This window comes from Morone saxatilis, unplaced genomic scaffold, assembly GCF_004916995.1.
Source record: "Morone saxatilis isolate NCDOM2014 unplaced genomic scaffold, NCSU_SB_2.0 Contig10, whole genome shotgun sequence".
In the NCBI taxonomy this organism is placed as follows: domain Eukaryota; kingdom Metazoa; phylum Chordata; class Actinopteri; family Moronidae; genus Morone; species Morone saxatilis.
In genome coordinates, this window is record NW_023339652.1 from 18,594,175 (window position 1) to 18,613,203 (window position 19,029).

At 38.6% G+C, this 19,029-nt stretch overlaps 1 protein-coding gene across 1 annotated transcript in view; it reads right to left on the reverse strand.

Annotated features, from left to right (window-relative positions):
• The window catches only part of arhgef39 (Rho guanine nucleotide exchange factor (GEF) 39), a 64,035-nt gene that overhangs the window by 36,234 nt on the left and 8,772 nt on the right, over window positions 1-19,029 (reverse strand). Inside the window, exons 4-6 of the mRNA XM_035674632.1 lie at window positions 16,616-16,736; window positions 13,963-14,081; window positions 908-978 (exon numbers count right to left, since the gene is read on the reverse strand). Coding sequence (XP_035530525.1) covers window positions 908-978; window positions 13,963-14,081; window positions 16,616-16,736 — 311 coding nt within the window. The remainder of the gene's footprint in view (window positions 1-907; window positions 979-13,962; window positions 14,082-16,615; window positions 16,737-19,029) is intronic.

Here is a 19,029-nt window from a genome sequence, read left to right on the forward strand (position 1 = left end):
CACACACACACACACAGTAAAAAGCAGCAGAGTTTAAAAAAGGATCTCTAATGAGAAGAGGAAGATGCGATGGTGAAGCACATTTAGATATGTACCTTCATCTTAGAGTAAGGGGCTGTTTTAATTTGTAAGCAAAGGCAGCACACCAGCAATGAGATTTTAATTGATACACATAAATAATTCCTTGTGTACATTCGCACTTGAGTCAGATTCACTGTTTATTTGACGATTGAAATTAGTCATTATCGGGATTCGTGTTGATGTTGAAGATTTTATTTATTAATATATCTCCCGCTTAATATCCTCTGATCCGCTCCCAATTAATTATGTCAAAATCCACATCAAACTGGAACTTACACGCATATTGAGCTTTGCCTCGCTTTCATTTCTCTGCTAGCCAAGCGCCGCTGTGACAATAACAACAAATGAGGAATGAAAGGGATTTCATTGTTTCCCAAATGAAGATAATGAGGGCTGTCTTTCACTATGACAGAGTCTGACTGGTGCAATGAAAGTCTTCACAGGTTGCTTTCTTTGTTTTTTTTCCCGCTGTTGGAGGAATGGCCTTACATTCTACAATTATACAGTTTTGCTAAACTCTATTGTGCTCCAAACTGCTAGTCACAGGTAGGAAGAGTTCCACTGCGAGTGAGCCAACAAATCTTTGTGACTAGTGATGCAAAGCACATCATCTCACGCTCATCACTTGTTGTTAGGTAGCTGTCCCTGACAAACCGCAACAATCCTGACAGATTGGAAGAGGAAGGGGTCACAACATCACCTCTGAGTGTGCAGCTCCAAACACGTTGCTCAATAACAAAAGCGCTTGGGGTTAATCTGCAATGTTTTCCCTGAAACGCAGGAAAATGATTATTGAGGCAGCAGTGCGAACGTAAGTGACACTTACTTGAAATCTGCTGAAACTCCAGGTTGTCTGGACTTGTGTTTGCAGCCAGATCCTGTAGGAAATGTTTATACCTGTGAGAAAACAGAAAATAAACAAGGTCACTGTATGCTCGCTGTCTAAAAATATCATTGGAAAACGTGTAAACTGGAACAACAAACACTTGGTGATGTAGCCCAAACACTAACAGAGCCACAGCCGTTATAGAACAGTACATTCTTTGACCTGTCACTGCAGACTGGATGCAGAGCCTTACAAAACGCACCTCAGAGGAATCTAACTACACAAAGTCTGATGTAAGCTCCTGACTGACGCAAATGGAGATAGCAGGGTTTGCTGTGTTGACAGTGACAACGTCTAGACCAATTTAACATGGTTTTACTTGAGCCCTCCTTAGACACACTGCTTGGAAGAAAACAAAAACAAACACATACTCTTCTACTCGTCTGTCCAGAGGTCTTAAATGGTGAGTCAGTCAAGACCTAAACAAACCATTAGGAAAATGACAGAAAACACAAAAACACAGTAAAATTGTAGTATTACAGTATTGTTCTATGTACTCAAAATAGTACAGTTACAGTAGTTCATTGTAAATCAAAATACAGCAACTTGCTGGCAACCATGCTGCCAATAACTAACTAAAAGCATACAATGAAAATCTTTACAGTGCAAACAAAAACCTGGTTAACAACAGTATTTTCAATTTACATTGCAAGATTATAAGAAATGATTTATGCTTTATGAATTACTACTAATTATTCATTACTTCGATGGATAATCGGTGCAGCCTTTGCCTGAGTTACCTGAATGAACTGTACCCTATTCCGTTAAAAGTACTTTTGTCGTCTACATCTTTTGTGCAGACTAAATTAATAAGTTACCTATTAGCTTTCTGTTCGCGGGGCATTTATTGCACTTGCATTGTCGTCGTGGAACTGAAAACACAACAATTCTTATATTCAGGTGATTATACACTAATGAAAACATACCTAAGAATATTATATTCCATTCCTGACAATAGATCCTCCTTAACTTTTAATTGAAAACTAAAAATACACTCGGTCTGATTAAGAGGATAAAATATAAAAGCCTTACTTTAACTGTACAATTCAGAAAATAAATTAATAATTTTCCTAATTTCAGTTTTCATGTAAAGTAACAATTGTGAGAAGCATCAGCTTCCTCAGAAATCTTTATCCTTTTTACTAGGATGATGTGACCTTGAAGTGCATTGACGATTGACATTGATTTCCACTGTGTCTGTCTGCCTTTGCAGCCCTCTCTTTGTGCAGTCCGGGTTTGTTTTAGAGACACAGCGGTGCCACTGAGGGAGGTCATTAGTGATGCTAGCAGACTGTACACCACTGCTGCTGGTCCATGTTGTGGCATGAGACGTGTTGGAGAGTGACAATGGTATAGTGTGATAGGGTTTGTATGTACTGTGTATGGTGATTCTTCAAGCTGCTTGCTTGACTGGAATGCTTCAGTAATTATATTAGTTAACTAAATGCGGAGCTGTCCAAATTTTGATGATCTTGCTTAAGTCTGTCACAATATCAGATAAGGATATAATCTTCATATTTATAAAAAAAAAAATTAATAATAATAATAATATTATCTAGAGATGTACCTAGCTCCTAATTTAGCCATCCATGAAACTGAAATTGAGCAAAGTTGAGAATAAAATTGAGCCAGGCTTTACAAGTCACCTTGTTAGATACTCAGTATATTCTATAACATGTATTTGATGCGGGGGTAGTTAGTTCCATTATCAGGATTTATATTTCAGTGAGCGTGTTGGGGTGCTTCTAAAATGGACAATTTATGGACAACACCATGAATGATTGTGAAGAAAATGAAGACACTGTTCACGTCATTAGACGAGACATCACTCTCATGGCTGACTGATCATTGTGGAATAACCGGATACATGATGCCCTTTTGAGTTTATTTCAAATTTCTTCCACCACTGGCTGGATTAACTTTGTGAAAAGAACAACAAAATTTTGGTTGATGGCATCGGCAATGATGCGAGTTTGTCAGTGCTTACTGTCATCATAACTTACCAATCTCTGGGTGTTCTCTGTTCAATTCCAGTTTCATAAGCATCCAATTGGACAATTGGGGGAAAGCAAAAATCTGGAACTTTTGCTCTGAGTTTTTTAGCAGCACACAAAGCGCTTACTGCAATCAAAGTTTTTGAGGCCGATTACTAGAAACCGTATCAGCCAATACCGATTACCAGGTCTATTTAAAGCCTTATATTTATAGTGTCGCTTATTTATTTGTTATTATTTACTATTCTTAACAACATTGTATATTAAGTATTCATTCATTATTAAATTATGAATTGACAACTGTGTATTTATTGTCAGAAAACATGTTCAACATGACACAGGCTAAACCGCAGCCTGTTGTTGGTTATTGGAAACAGCTTACCTTCCACAGAATGACAGTGTAACTATTTCTATAGCTCATTGCTTATTTTATCCACCCTATTTTTGTGTTATATTGTTTACTCACAAAATACTTTGTGCACTTGCTTTTTCCCCCCTTCTCTTTCCCCCCGTACACACACATCTACACCTCAGTCTCATACACAACGGCTGCCCCACCACTTCACTTTCTGCTTCTCTCTCCCTGTATCATACAGGCTATTACATTATTGGTCTGCAATAAGTTTTATAGTTTTATGTGGGCGGCTGTGGCTCAGCAGGTAGAGCTGGTCGTAGTTTGGCGGTTTGATCCCCAGCTCCTCCCGCAACCTGTCGAAGTGTCCTTGAGCAAAATACTGGAACCAGAAATGTCTCCTGATGCTGTTAGCGTATGAATGTGAATTAATCAATTTGTTTCTATTTGTCTGCAAAAGGCTAAAACGAGTCTCTGACTATTAATATACCGGGCAGTCCACCCGAGTAAATCGGTGTGTGTCAAAGACTGAATATAATGTTTCTATGGAACAAAATAAAAGTGTCAGTAGATCGTCTCTTCTGGTCAGCGTTTAGAGAGATCGCAGATAAAACAAATTAGAGCGAATTGATGCACCCTTACTACATATAGAACATAACTGGAAAAAGACGCCTCTTACTGCAGAATTTGCACTCTTAAGAGGAAGGGCTCAGAATCATGGTTTGAACATCTACATTTTCACGCGAACTGAACATACCCGATGTACAAGTGAGACCATGGTTAGTCAAGAATGAACTGTAAAACAGAACTACAGGTTCTATTTTAACAGTGTATGACTAGTGTAAAGTGCTAGGTGACAGCTGAGGGGCACTATATCAGTGAAACAGCAACAACTATCTGTAAACACCAGATCAAATAACAACTAAACTATCTCCATCTGCTGGGGAAGGCCATGAGGTGTGGTTGAAAGCTTGGCTTGAAATGAACCGGTTTAAGTGTCTGTGTGCTGCACTGCTATACGTTTACAGGAGCCAAGCTGCAGAACAGTAGATTAGCACAATGGTGGGTCTGCGGGTAGACGAGGAGGAAGAGGCGGAGGGCATTGTTCTTGTAGTCGATTACTCGTTGGAAATAAAATGGAAGTCAAACAAGCTCCAATTAAGCCTCCTTCAATTAAGAGACACTTAAACAGAAATAATTTCACTTCTTTCTCTTCTTGTCTCATCTTGTAATAACAAATACATTACAGGCATTATTAGCAATGGATGCCCTCATTCTTATTAAGGAGTAGAGACGAAAATCTAATTAAAGCAACTGTGTAACAAAAAGGGAACAGTCTAATGAGCATTATTACGGCACATTTCAAATGTAAACGGAACTCTCTCGTTTAGATGCCCTGTCCCGCTCATTAGTAGCAAAGCAAAGAAAAGATAATGAGACAATAACATAATCTGAAGCATATTTATAACAGTTCAGATATTCTAATGAAGAATGCTGCTTCAGAAAGCATGTGCCTGCCGCCGCTGCAGCAGGAGCTGCTAATTCCTTTCTAATATGCAGATGATATGCAGGCTTTTTTCTCACTCTCTCCTGGCAGACACGTCAGGTCATTTGGGCATTTGCACACACGTCAGTAAAGAAAAAAGAGATGGAGGAAATATCTGTCTAATTATTTTGCTTCCCATACATGCATTAAGGATTCAAATTTGTAATTAAGAGACAAGAGGCGCTGGCAGGCTCCTGCACGGGTTAGTGAACATGGCATGGGCTTGTGGGTAATTACTCAAATTTAATAGCTTAAAAGGGAAGGAATGCACATCCATAGTAAATACAGAAGACGAGAGATATTCCACTGTCCAAACTTGAGCAATTAAAATGTAATATGAAGTGATTGTGAAGGCCGTCTTATTTTCCTCTGAAACGGTGACTAGCAGAGATTTACTCAAAGAGAGAGAAATTGTGTGCAAATGTGGACATAAGGAAATACTTTTCAATCCAACTCCAGAATGACTGGAAATTTTTTTACTGTGTGCTGCTGCATGAGTCAACTGAAAAAAATAGCAGAATTTGAATGGGACAGTTTTAAGTGAAGATATTGCTGAGAAATAATTAGTGCGTCCTCATAAACCTTGAATGATTAGAATCATAAGTCAAGAAGCCCATGATTCAACCTGCTGTTGTCAATCAAGCATCTGACTTGACGTTTTTTTCACTACGTGATAGCTAGCGTGATATGCTCCACCTGCTTCCAGGTTAACCTGCTTCTCATTCCCCACCCTTTCATTTATACACCGGAGGCAGTGGGCTACCATTAAAGCAGTGCTGCAACTAACAGTTATTTTATATATTCTCTATATTATCTGAGAAGCTGAAATCCTAGATTTTTTTCATAAAAAATAACTCAAAATTACTAATTTAAAAGGAATGTAACAATACACTCAAATCACAATTCGATACAATTTATGATAATGGGTTCAAGGTATGATTTTCTTACGTTTTTTTTTTAACAAAATAAGATTCAATTATGGCTGAAAAAGATTCCTGTATTTTTCAGACAAAGTTTACTTTCTCTTATATTCTTTATCTAACCTTTTTTTTTTTATTATTTACTGTCCCAAACAATCCATATTTCCTTTTCTTTGCAAAAGTGAAACCGATGTCTTTGGGCCTTGTTACAGCTACTGATGCCAGTGACGTAGAACGTCCAACAAGCAAAGTCAAAAGTAGATAGTGCCCTCTGTTGTTTAAAAACAGTATCCCAATTCATTTTTCATCTCAACCATTTGAATCTTCACATATTTGTGTCACGATTTGATGGTCTTGCATACATTACTACTAATCCATTATCAAAATAGTTGATGATTAATTGAATAATTGGCATCTAATCGAATTGAGTAATCGTTGCAGCACTGGTGTCTTGCTAAGGGACATTTTGACAAGAGAAGCAGCTGGGGGATCGAATGGACAACCAGCTCAACCTTCTGTACCACAGCCACCAAATTGATCATGCTAGCAAAGACACTGCTTCCTCTACTGTGGCAGCTCGGAGTAAAAAGTCTTTATTGCTGCCTATCAAGACGTTTTGATACATATCTACATATACACTCTACGATCCCATACAGACAGCACACAGATGTATAGATAAAGCTCAGTTCAGACCAAAGATTTGTAATAAGACTAGTTGAAACTTGAAATTACTTGCAATGCACTGGTCTGCAATGTTCTGAAACACTGCCAGTTCACACCAATGCAACTATATGAAACAGTGTATAATCTCCATAGCAACAACTCTCTGTACTTCCATTCTTACTGCCAGCTTTTCAGACCCATTTTAGTCCCTGCCATTCCCACCAGCTGACAGTTTGACACTTTGTAACTGATTTGACAAGCTCACTTCGCTACAAGCTGATTGGCCATTGAAACAGGTGATGTGACGTACGTTTTAAAACCAGCCCCTGAGTCGCAGGTGATGTCGTGGCCTGGCTTGAGTCCAGCTGACGGCAGTTCACACCACTGCAAATGTTCCCTGCAAAGTTCTAAAATAATTTTGTCTCGTCACGAATCTTTGGTCTGAACTGGGCTTAAAGATACAATATACTGCGATTCAAAGCTGCTTTGATAGAATTCAGCTGCAATTACTTTTTTAATGATAAAAGATTGACTATTGTAATTTTTATTGAAAATACTGAATTAGAAATGCCTCAACAAATGTTTGCATATAAAAAAATACTTTTCAACCAGTTCCTAACAGGGATCATTGGATTTTTCAATGAAATACAGCTATTGTTAACCTCAGTTTCTGGGTCATTGGCATCCCTCTGAAATTGGTGGTTCAATAACGCAGTATTGTATTGGTAAATAAAACAATGAATGGGGTGCCATTCTTGAACATGGTATCCAGTTCTGCTTATGTTTTTTGTTCTGATGTTTTCAGATTATAGATGATGATCAAAGAAACTAAAACATGAGACTTGACATGTTGACAGATGTATTGATTTTAAAAAACAAAGGTTTTGGGGGTTTTTTTATTTGAAAAAATATTCATAGATAAGAAAAAGCAAAAGCTGTTTTATGTCAAGAGACCGCCACCATCCCCACCCTAAAATACTCAAAGCATCAACTGAAGAATAAAGACTTCTGGACAAAACTGGTTCAGGTACAGTCTGAAAAACATAATAACTGTATAAGTTTGTCTGGGTCGGTTAATTATGAAAAGTTCATATTCAATCATCAGAATCTTGAACTTTTCTTCTAAGCTGTGAAGTGTGGTCTCTACGTTCAGGGTCAATAGAATCAACAAATGATTCACCACAAGACACTGTCTTGCACTATAATTGAGGCACTTTGTTTTATTGCAAGCTTCACTTTAAGCTTGGTAATGAACTACAGGGTCAATTGGCAGACAATGTAACAAATTCTTAACCCAAATACAACTCGGTACCTGAAGACCACGGAGAGGAGCCACTTATGAACGGCTCAATCTTTCAGAATTCTTTCAAAAGAAATTAATCAAAACTTTGACCTTGTGTTGGAGAACCTCACTGTGTTCAGCTGTGGGAGATTATGGAACTACCTGAGCACATAAAGCAGTCAATTTGAAATCCCACCTTGACAATTGAAAGACAAAATCGAGCAAGGCCCGTACAGCACACTGCTTCACACTTCTCAATACTTAGCAAGTATGACAATGACCCAGAGAACTCTGGAGTTGTACGTCCTTTACATAGAGCATGCTCTACAGTCAGCCAACCACTGGGCCATTCCCTTGTTATACTAAATGGTGCTCAGCTTAGAGCACATATATCCAAAGGCCTCCAATTGCTGCTATTTCTATGAGAGCTGCATCTCTATCTCGACACAAAAACGGCCAATACAGGCAGAGAGGGCTGCTATTCACTGCCACGATCAACTCGAGACCCAATCACTGTCATAATGGTGATCTCAGTGGGGAGGACACTGATGACTGCTCCAGCTGGCTCTAGTGAATGCCACTTAATAAAGGCAATGATTTTATTCCTCCCCCAGCAGCAACATAAGTATCCACACTCCAGGCCCTACTCGCCATCCATCATCCTTGAATGGTGATAAGTGACAACAATTTCCTGCTATTCCCAGCCACGGAGCCAGAGCAAGGTAAGGCGCCAGCCGTAGATGATTATCTAGCCGTGCCACTTAAAATCATCATACAATTAGACACATCCCTCGAGTCTCCTGAGTTTCACTGAGAACGACAGACGAATCAATAATGATGATGGGAAGTGCAGAGGAAAAGGCACAGTGAGAGAGGGCTGAGCTGGAGAGAATGAGGCCGACTGATTATGTGTCAGTCAAATACAGTGGTCAGCCTACTCATATGAGAGACACAGGGTACTCTCATTTCCCCTATTGGTTACATGAAAAGTAAACAGGCCTCCCACTCTTGTAAAGGAAATACTTCCAGGACATTTTTAGTGACCTAGAGGCTATTGCATACTGTGTTTTTGTGGAAGTCATGCTACAGTCACGCAATGCAATGAATAGGAAGGACACGAAAACCTGGAAAAGTCATTACACTGACTGGGAAAATTCAAGTTCCATTATGGTAATCCCCACTGCTAGTCTCGAAGTCACACCATATAAAAAATTTATTTTCTAGGGATGCCTGTAAATTATTAGCTGATAATAGGAAGTTTATGTTAGGAGGTCCAAGGTGCTGCAGTTAGACCCTGTTGTGTTTCTACAGTAGCCCAGAACACATAAACCAAACACTGGCTAGGATAGGACCTTTTCGCCACTGTAGTTTTTCCTACACACTTGGCAGGCGAGCGGTATTCAGTTCATCACTAGATACCACTGAATCCTACAAACTGGTCCTTTAAATAACATTCACAATATAGTTGTAAATGTTTGGTTGTTCCTTCCTTCAGCGCAACTTTTTTTTAAATTGTTATTTGTTCTATTTTATTTCCATTTAAAATCTTTGACCTTATATATTTGTGTGCAGCATGGAGGGGGATACGACTGCATTTCATTGCACAGTCCTTTATTGTATAATGGCAATAAAACTTACCTTTAACCGCAACTGTCAGTGATGGAGGCTTTGCCATGCACTTGGGAAGTCATTTTTGCAAATAGGAAGATATTGCAGCTCTCAGAATTTTCTGATATCTCCAACTCTAAGTTACAACAAGTAGACTGAAATCAACATTCTTTCCCACTTGGCTGTTCAGAATTACGATCTAAGCATCTAATTACTGAATTTGTATACCATTAACACAGACACACTTTGATGTGTCAGGGTATACCACTGTGCTATTTCTCAGCCCAACCCAATACAATGAATGGGGATTGGGTCTGCCCTAGGGTTGCGGTTAAAGGTAAGTTTTATTGCCCCAGTGTTTGCAGCTGGGAGATGAGTACACTATGTGCAACAAGCACTCATAGCTTTAATAGACAAAATAAACTCACCAAAGGTCAAGAAAGGAAAAGAAAAACACCTATTTTTCACATTAAACAAAACAATACAACCGTACACCTTCCAAAAGTTTCTCTCTATTACCAAACTAAAACCTTAATAACTCATCTTAAAACACACTTCATTTAAACTCAACAACAAAATTAAACTCACCAAATCGTCTATATAGTCTTTACACTGCCTTTCTAGTGCCCCACCTCCCTCCCTCCTCTACCCGCTTAATGCCTCTCCTCTCCTCTTTTCTCCTGTCCTCTCCTGTCCCTGCCATGTCTGCTGCCTCATCTTCCCCAGAATTAGAGTCTTGGTTGAAGCCTCTGTGAATCACCTTGTAACTGTATTCCCTGTTGTCAAACTAGTCAAAATAAACCCTTAATTCACTGCAGTTAGATGTGAAAATAGACCATTAAATTTGCTAAATAAAATTATAAAAATCAGCCAACAAACACAACCAGCGATGACCAATCGCAGATATATTTGTCCAGTCGTCCAAACCTAGACTGACCTAGGCATTCTGAGATTTTTTGTGTCAGGCTTACAGAGCCCAATCCATTTTCAGTCCTGTCAGTTTGCCTTTGGTATGCCAGCTGCCACAGAATCACCCTACTTTCCATTACAGCACTTTGAATCCAGAATGACCCATGAATGAACTGTGGACTTCACAAATAAAAAATACCAGCCAGCAGTTCTAATTAACCTAATGATATGACAACATCCATGCAAACATACCTTATATAAAAAAATATTCTTATGAGTTCAATGCCACGAGGTATAGAGATTTTGGATTGGATTGGTACTTGCCATTAACAATACTGTCATGGCTCTCCTCCCTTCCTACTGCCTTTACTCCTCCTCCTTCCCTGTGTGTCTCTGATGAGGGTGCGGCCTCCATTCACTCTCACCTGTGCACGTCTCACCTGCATTCATCAACACCCCCCCACTCATACCCTCAGCCCTCCAAAGAAAACCCTGGTCGTGTCTTCCTTCCAATTTAAATGCAGATTGTGTCACCAAAACGTGGTGGTTATCTTGTGGCTCTTTTCAGTGTTTTTCCTTGTTACTACAATCTAAACTTGGATTTACCCTGTGCCTGCTCCTTAAGCCTGACCATTTTCTCCTGCGTTCCAGGGAACCTCTTGTGCAGTTTTGCTCCAGAGTCGCTCACCTGTGCTCCCCGTGTCTCCGGTCTCTTTGCTTTTTCCACCTTTCTGGTTCCTGCTGGGGCCGCCCGCTCATCCCACCCCAAGTGTGTGTGTTGAATAAAGACCATTGAAATCATCCATCCTGTCTGTCTGTCTGCTCCTGGGTCTAGTCTAAACACTAGCCCTGACAAATACCCTGTATTGATGTATCGTATCAGGAGAGAGGTTTGGATTGGTGCACTCCAATCATTTTCCAAGGCTTGGGAAGCTGCCTTTTTAGAGTGCCACATTATCCCAGAAGCGTGGGAACAGTGAGAAAATAAAAGAAAGGCGATCCTTTGTTGTAGAGGAGAAAGTAAACATAAATGAGATCTGCAGTAAAGTGTCTCAGATGCTAAGGTGAGGGGTCAGCTCATCTCAGAGACAACTTCTCTCTCGTAGGATGGATGGATGTAACATTTCGAATGCTTGACTGTATATCTGGAGAGATGAGAAGATGAGAAGGGCCTAATTAAGATACAACCAAGCAGCTTGATAAACCTCTGTCATGATATCTGCTGCATTGGAAAGCACGTTTCAGCCCATTTCTCCTCTTGTTAATTAACAAGCAAGTTCAAGACCGCATGAAATTACAAAACAACCAAACAAAAAATGGAGCTTAACAAACAAGATTTTGACAGTTTCTGGACAGTCTGAGTTCTTACATTGGTGCTACATAAAATAATAATAATTACATCTGTCATGAAGACTATAGATTGTGCAGTGCAGCAGGTGACTGGTGAAAGGAAAACAACTAAACAGCAAAAACAGAACTCAAGCGTGAAATCTGTGACCCATCTCTGCTCTCAATGGTGGAACAGCACCAGCAAAAAAAAACCTCCGCCAACACACTGGTGTTTTCTCTAAACTGAGTAAAAAACAGAAATATTTTATATAACCTGAGCATCAATTACATAAACACCTGAAGATGTGCTGAAAACATTTCATGGTACAAGCTCACAAACTCACACTCTTACACTGTAAGAGGGTGATGCACTGTTCCATTCCTAAACCTGTGTTTGACATTCTCTGAGCTGCATGTACGTAAGTGTAGAAAATAACTGATAATGATCCCAACCAGAGGGTCAGGACCCCCCACTTGGAGTCGCCAAAGCTTCATAGGGGGGCACAAGGCCTTCTTGATTTTAAGGGATGTGAAAAACATATGATATGTGCAAAAATATACACAGTAGGCTGGCAGCATTTCATTTATTTCTGTGAAGAAAACTAAATTCAACTGTTTTTACTCTTTTTAATGTTTAGATTACACTATAAAACCAGATAAGTTCATTCAACTCCAGAAATTGTTGAAACTGATTACAATTTAAAGTAAAAAGTAAAAAAAAATAAAATTAAATTCCTGATCAAGTTGCTTTATTAATATTAAGTGACACTGACTTCATTTTTAAATTTGTATTTGTATTGTGGAAAAAAATAGTAAAAAGTACTTAATAAGAATATAAGAAATAATAAGAATGTTTAACTTACAAAGTTGAGTTTGTTTAACTTACAAAATTGAAAACCTTCCATGTAAACAGTTCCAACAATATTTAAGTTAAAATAAATTGTTTTTATAAATTATTTAATACCTAAACTTTGATGACCAGAACACAAGCTGTATTAGAACAATGGCTCAAGTATCAAGAATAAAACACTAAAGTGGTCAAAAAAGAAGCCTATAAAGTATGTATATCAAAAATTTTGAAAATACATAATACAGACAGAAAATTGTATAAAAAGTTCCTAAAAATATTTGAAACACTAATTTCTGATGCAATATTCACAGGAAATAATGTACAAAAAAATTCCTGCAGTTATTGTGTTCACTGTCAGTTCATTGTACTGTTTATCAGTTGCTTTGTATTTGTTGAATATAGTCAGTCGTCAATTTACTCAATGGTAGATAAAGGGGTCTCTTAAGGCAAAAGGTTGGGAACCACTGATGTAGAGTAACACTTCAATGATTAGTTGATTCATCAGTTAATTCTCTTTAACCTGACATGCAGCTGCGTTAGCTAAGTTAGCCAACTTAGTTCAATGTACTCAGTTACGTACTATACCTCACACACCAGGAAAAACTTGTACAACAAACCCGCTAGACTCCTCTTTACTGAAAGGGGAAGGATCGGCTGGTATCAGAGCAGCAGTTGGGCTGTGGGTGTGCTAACCAGAGGTGGAATTAGAAAATCCTTTTCTGAAGTAAAAGTACTAATACCCCACTTTGAAAATACTTTACTACCAGTACAGTGAAAACACTTAGAGGAAACACTGAAACCAAATAGTTTTTCATTTTAAGAGTCTTATTTTCGCTTTTCTATATTTACTATTTCTCTTAAATAATTTAAAAGTATTTCTTCCAATCACTCAATTAAGCAATGTAATAATTGGCAGCTCTATTCTGATAATTTTAAAGAAGAGTCACAGCTCTGCCTCTGTGTGCTCGGTCCAACACATCCTGTGAATCCACTGTACAGACGGAATACAAGGGCTGGATGTATACATCTAAAAGCAGCAGCTAAACTTGTATTATTACTTTAATATTACAATTATTATATTGTAATCATATTTATACTGTCAAAAATACAGTTGGGATACCATGATTATGGTTACTAATACTAATACTAATAATTATTTTCATTATCTATTAATCTGTTGATCATTTCTTTGATCACTTGATTAGTTGTTTGGTCCATCAAATGTGAAAAATTGCTGATCAGTGTTTCCCAAAGCCCAGGGTGAGGTCCTCAAATGTCTTGTTTGGATCACAACCCAAATATATTCAGTTTAATGTCATACAGGACAAAAGAAACCAGAAAATATTCATATTGGAGAAGCTGAAATCTGAGAATTTGGACTTGGACACTATTGTGCACACAACTATGCTCAGCCCAAAATAAATAAATAAATAAAAAGGAAACCAATCAAATACCTTCCATGTCAACTCACTCACTGGTGAAGACATTCACTGTATAATAATGGAGAAATAAAACCATTAGATTAGAAGGTAGATATCTTACTGATCAATTCGCTGAATGGGAAGTTGAAGCAAATCTTCAAGCTTATGGTTGTTGAACTCCGGTCGGGCTTCCTGTAGCGTCTTAAAACGTCTGAAGGCCTTGTTTTTCTTCAGCTGGATCTAAGACCACACACAGATCATTGTTAAATTATTCTCAGACCCATACAGGCACATTTACAAGACACAACTGTGTGCTTTGCAAAGTGACCATTTTCTGAGCTACGGTAAGGTTTTTCCCAACATCTTATCTAATTTTGGGATTATATTGGGAACAAAATCTGTGATTAGCACATGCAATATTTAATTCACCCTCCCTATCCATGAGAAAAAACAGGGCTTAACATAACAGATTTCCCCTTTTCTCACCCAAATGCTCCTTGTGCCTTTGGCCACCAATATACTACACACACTGCAGTGTTAGTCTCAACATAATAATAAATACATTTCATGTATTACACCTTGTTGACAGTAAGACACTCTGACTGGCAACTAATCAACAAGAACATAACATGCTAATGGCCTGACTACATGTGTCTTATTCCAAGCATCCGGATTCACTGTGAGCTATCTATATGTTTTCTTATGCTAATAGCATTTGCATGCAGCTTGTAGAACTGATGATGGACATGGAATCTCATGTCACTTTCTAGATGCGTACTCTGCCTGAGAAACCCAAAAATCATCTTGTTGTCACTCATTATGCTGAGGTATGAGGCAGTATGAGGAGGTGGAGCAGGAGGCAAGGCTGTAGATGTCATTAAATATGCATTTGCACATCATGTCAGCATGAGTATGTGTCAACATTTGGATGACAAAAAGCCTTATCTTGTCATTTCCGTCAATCACCAAAATAAGCATTTCCGCTGTATTTAAATAGACCTGGAGAGAGCCTATTTCACAGCAACAGTCAGTGGTGATATTATATAGAATTAAAGAGCTTTGTTAACTGTGTTTCTGACCTCAAAATCAATAATCCTATCAAATCTGAAATGGTTACTGTTTTACTTGTTGTATTACTATGTATTACTCTAGAGTATTTTATGTAAAGCCTGATATACAGATAAGAACTATATTCATCCCTAGGGAAATTACTGTGCAGCAGTTGCAGTACAAAGTAGGAAGAGTGCAAATATATAGCGTGCAAATATGAAATAATATCTTGTATATATAAGATGCACATCCAAAATACCAGAAATGTAAATAGGGGAGATGTAGGGATCATAAAAATATCAACTAGTAAACGGTGAAAGTTGCAAATCTAAGATTTGACACAATGTCAAAAAGGTTGATCACTGCAGTCACCTGAGGGAACTAGCACACGTACACTACAACACAAAATGAAATTTGAAATTTGTCAGGGTTTAGTGTTTTAATAGTAATTTTTAAAATTATTAAAAGGATTAGTTACATTTTTTTTTTAAATGCTCATTTGCTTTCTTCTGAGACTGAGATGAATACGATTGATAATCTCATATCTGTGTGTCAAAATCTGCCCTGCCATAAAGTTCGATTTGGCCGGCAGATCATCATCAGTTCATGTCTTGCAAGAATTGTTAAAAAATTATTGTTCTTTATGCTGTTTCATTTTTGTGAGGCAACAATGCACAGGAAGTCAGTCAATTAAGGGAACTTGGGATCCTAGTATAATTTTGCATCTTAATAACATAATACAATAGGTGTTTGCTTTTGGCCCATAACCCACCATTAAGCACTGGCCCTCCAAGGGATATGATTTGGGTGCCCCAGCCCTATAGCAGAGATAGGACAATATACGATATTATTGTGTATAACGATATAAACACTAAATCCATCACAGTTAATTTTCATTATCGTGATAATCAGGAATCAGGATCATATTGAATATCCTCACATGGCTTGACTTGAAAAAGCTGTCTAGCTCACCAACATACAGTCCTATATTGATTGAACAAGGGGACAAGAGGGAGCCTGCAGCTTTCCTGTTAGTCCAAAATCTTAAACCTGTCACCAACCTGTCACCAAGGCTGGTCAGGTTTGCCCGTTGTATCACCCACAAAAAAAGTTAAACTGGATGTGTGGAAATGGTATGGATTCCAAAATAGAGAACAGGGAGATGAGGTTCAATTCATTGAACATTGGTAAAATCTAATTCTAGGGCAGCACAATGAATTGAAATATTATTTAATGTATAATGTCGTCAAATGCAATATCCAAATTGCAAAGGCTGCAGTCTTTTGATCAAGTAAGGTAAAAGGGGGGACAAACAGTCAAAGTAAGGAAGTAGTGCAGAGATACCCTGACCTACAAATCTCATTGATTCAAGCAAATGTGTTTGTTTGGTACTGGCCCCTAAGAAATGTTATGTTCATATTTTTTTTCAGCGAAAATTATATGATGAGATTATAAATGATCATTCCAACACTAATCCTTACATAACAGCTTTGCCATGGCAGTGCTGGCATCACTGACATTGGTGGAAGAGATTATGTCAGCAATAAAGAATACAGTAACTATACTTATGCACTTGCTATTGTGCATTCAGTCCAATAACTGTGGAATACATTGGCCAATTTTCCCTCAGGAATGATTAAAATCTAATCATATCTCATGTAATAAACAATTTGTAAAAGTGCATCAAGAGGTGTGGTAACCATGTGGAATAGCTGTGTTCCTACCCCAAGCACTTTGCTGGCATTATAGATGTTGTCCACATACATGTTGTAGTGGTGGAGATGTGGACAGAACTGGTCGAAGCCTCGGCCAAAGTAGTCATTCTCCAAGTGGACCAGCAGAGATCTGCAAAAAGACAGGTTAGATATAATCAAACACAAAAAGTACTGAGGCTGAATGACTCATTTCAAATCAGAAATCGTGAAAAGTGCAATTTTCAAATCTCAAGAGGTGAAATTTAAATTAGAAACTTACATAATTAGCTGTGTCTTAACAAGCTGTACAAGATGAAAGGTTTAGGCCAGCTATAGTGGCAACTCAGCTGTGATTAATTAACGTTAATTCTGAGAGTTGGCTAAACAACAACAACAAAAAAACAACTCTCAGCTGTTGTCTGGTTATTATGATTTCTGCATGCCGCTATTTTGGCTTAGGTAAAGAGGATTTTCATCAAAGAAACACATCACTGTGAAATTGTATTGTTTGAAAAAGTAGTCAGTGTGCTTTGTCTTCTTGCTGTTCACAACAAACACCTTATCATTTATCGAGCTAGCACTGCATAAATGATTATGAACAATACTGTTGTTTCAATACTGATACCAATATCGGAAATTCATCCAATACTGCCTAAAATGCAGTATCGGGTATCAGCATGTACAGGTCTGTGCACTGATCCAGTACAACTGAAATGGGACCCCCCCCAGCAGTATCCCGTTTCATTTGCCATGTTTAGCCCGTGGTACTCTGACTCTGACAATACAGGAAGTCGCAGAAATGTGAACATCCTGTTAAATCATCTGTAGGCTACCTGTAGTTAGCAGATATGTTTTTTAACAGATTAAACCTTCATTGCACAACATGAAACAGCTGACAATCTAGAGCTAAATAATAAAATCACACAGAAAATTAGGAAAACGTGGTGCTTGTTGTCAAAACTGCGAGCCAATCAGCTCTTTGATCAAGCGACAGCCAGGCGTTATCGTACCCTGAGTCTTGCAGTCTGATCTAACCAAGTAGATTTGGTTAGATCAGAGCTAAGGAATATTAAATCATCAGTGTTTGCTCACTACATATCTGCCTTTCTCACCCTCAGGTGTGTAAAAACTACAGGTTATATACAAAAATGTGAAATGATCAGTTAACTAAAACTACAAACTAACAAACAACAAAAAAATATTGTGCATATTTTCTTCTCAGATCCTTTGGCCCTAAATCAAATACACCATACATTTGTAGAAACCTCTGACCTAGCAATTTTAATTCATAGGGTCACTGTCACTCATTTTCAGGGCACGCACACAAGCAACAATCATTACTGAGTCACAACAACACCCTTAACTTCAACACAGAACATGGCAGAAGTAACTATTTCAATGTGTGGCATATTTTTTTGTGCATCACAGACCTTTGACATGTTCATTTCAAGGTGTCCCCCAGTGAGCATTTAGCCTCCAGTCAAACCACATTGGACTTTGAGTTAATGCACATTACTGCCTCAGAATGCACTGCTGCTCTGCATCAGTGAAAAGAAGGAGCTCAAACAAGGCGAGATCACATCTGAAGCATCATTGTCAGCAAAGGCACACATGTTTAGAGAAAGTGTGGAGGTTGAGCAAAGTTCAGAGAATTGCTTCCCCGTTAATGGGAGGTTTAGCAGGCAATGCTCTGTAGTGTCATTTGAAGGCCTCTCCCTGTGGGTGACGTATTTACTGGGACCCAGACGGTGGGCTCTACCTTCAGGGCACCCAGGGCCACTTTGTAGTGAGAACACGCCCGCTGAACTGAGGAACAAAACAACTGGATCAAGGCAGAGGCAAAGCAGTCGTTCAGCCTGTCAGGCACATTACAGTAACACGGACGCAATTGGTTGGGGGTGTTGACACTTGTGAAGGAGCTTGTTATCCAAACTTAGAGGAAGTACCACACACGCACACATACACACACATACACTCCTACTCTCTAATGATGTTCCCAGAGACTTCTGTTCGTACATGCTGTAAGAAGGAGCACTTTGCTGTTGAAGTTGATTTAAATAGATTTTAATGAAGTTGTGCACCAAGGTAGCCTCTGTTCATAATCAGGAGATGCAGGAGCAGCCGAGAGAGTTCTAACGAGGGCAAAGGGCGGGAAAAACTGTGTTTCCGTTTTTTTCCCCTCTCACTGCCAGAGGCTATTATGATAAATATGAAATTATGGATTACATTTTTTATACTTTTTTCACAGCAATTAAATTGTCTGGCCATCAGCAGCAGGATGGAGATAACATTAGCATTCCGTGTGTGTCATGTTAATCCACATTAATTCCGAGCAGTTGCGACATCTGGGGCGGATACAACCTCAACCAAACAATTCAGGCCGAGGCGCCTTCATTTGGGGAAGGCTTAAACAGAGGAATACTAATTGTTACAACACATTGCGA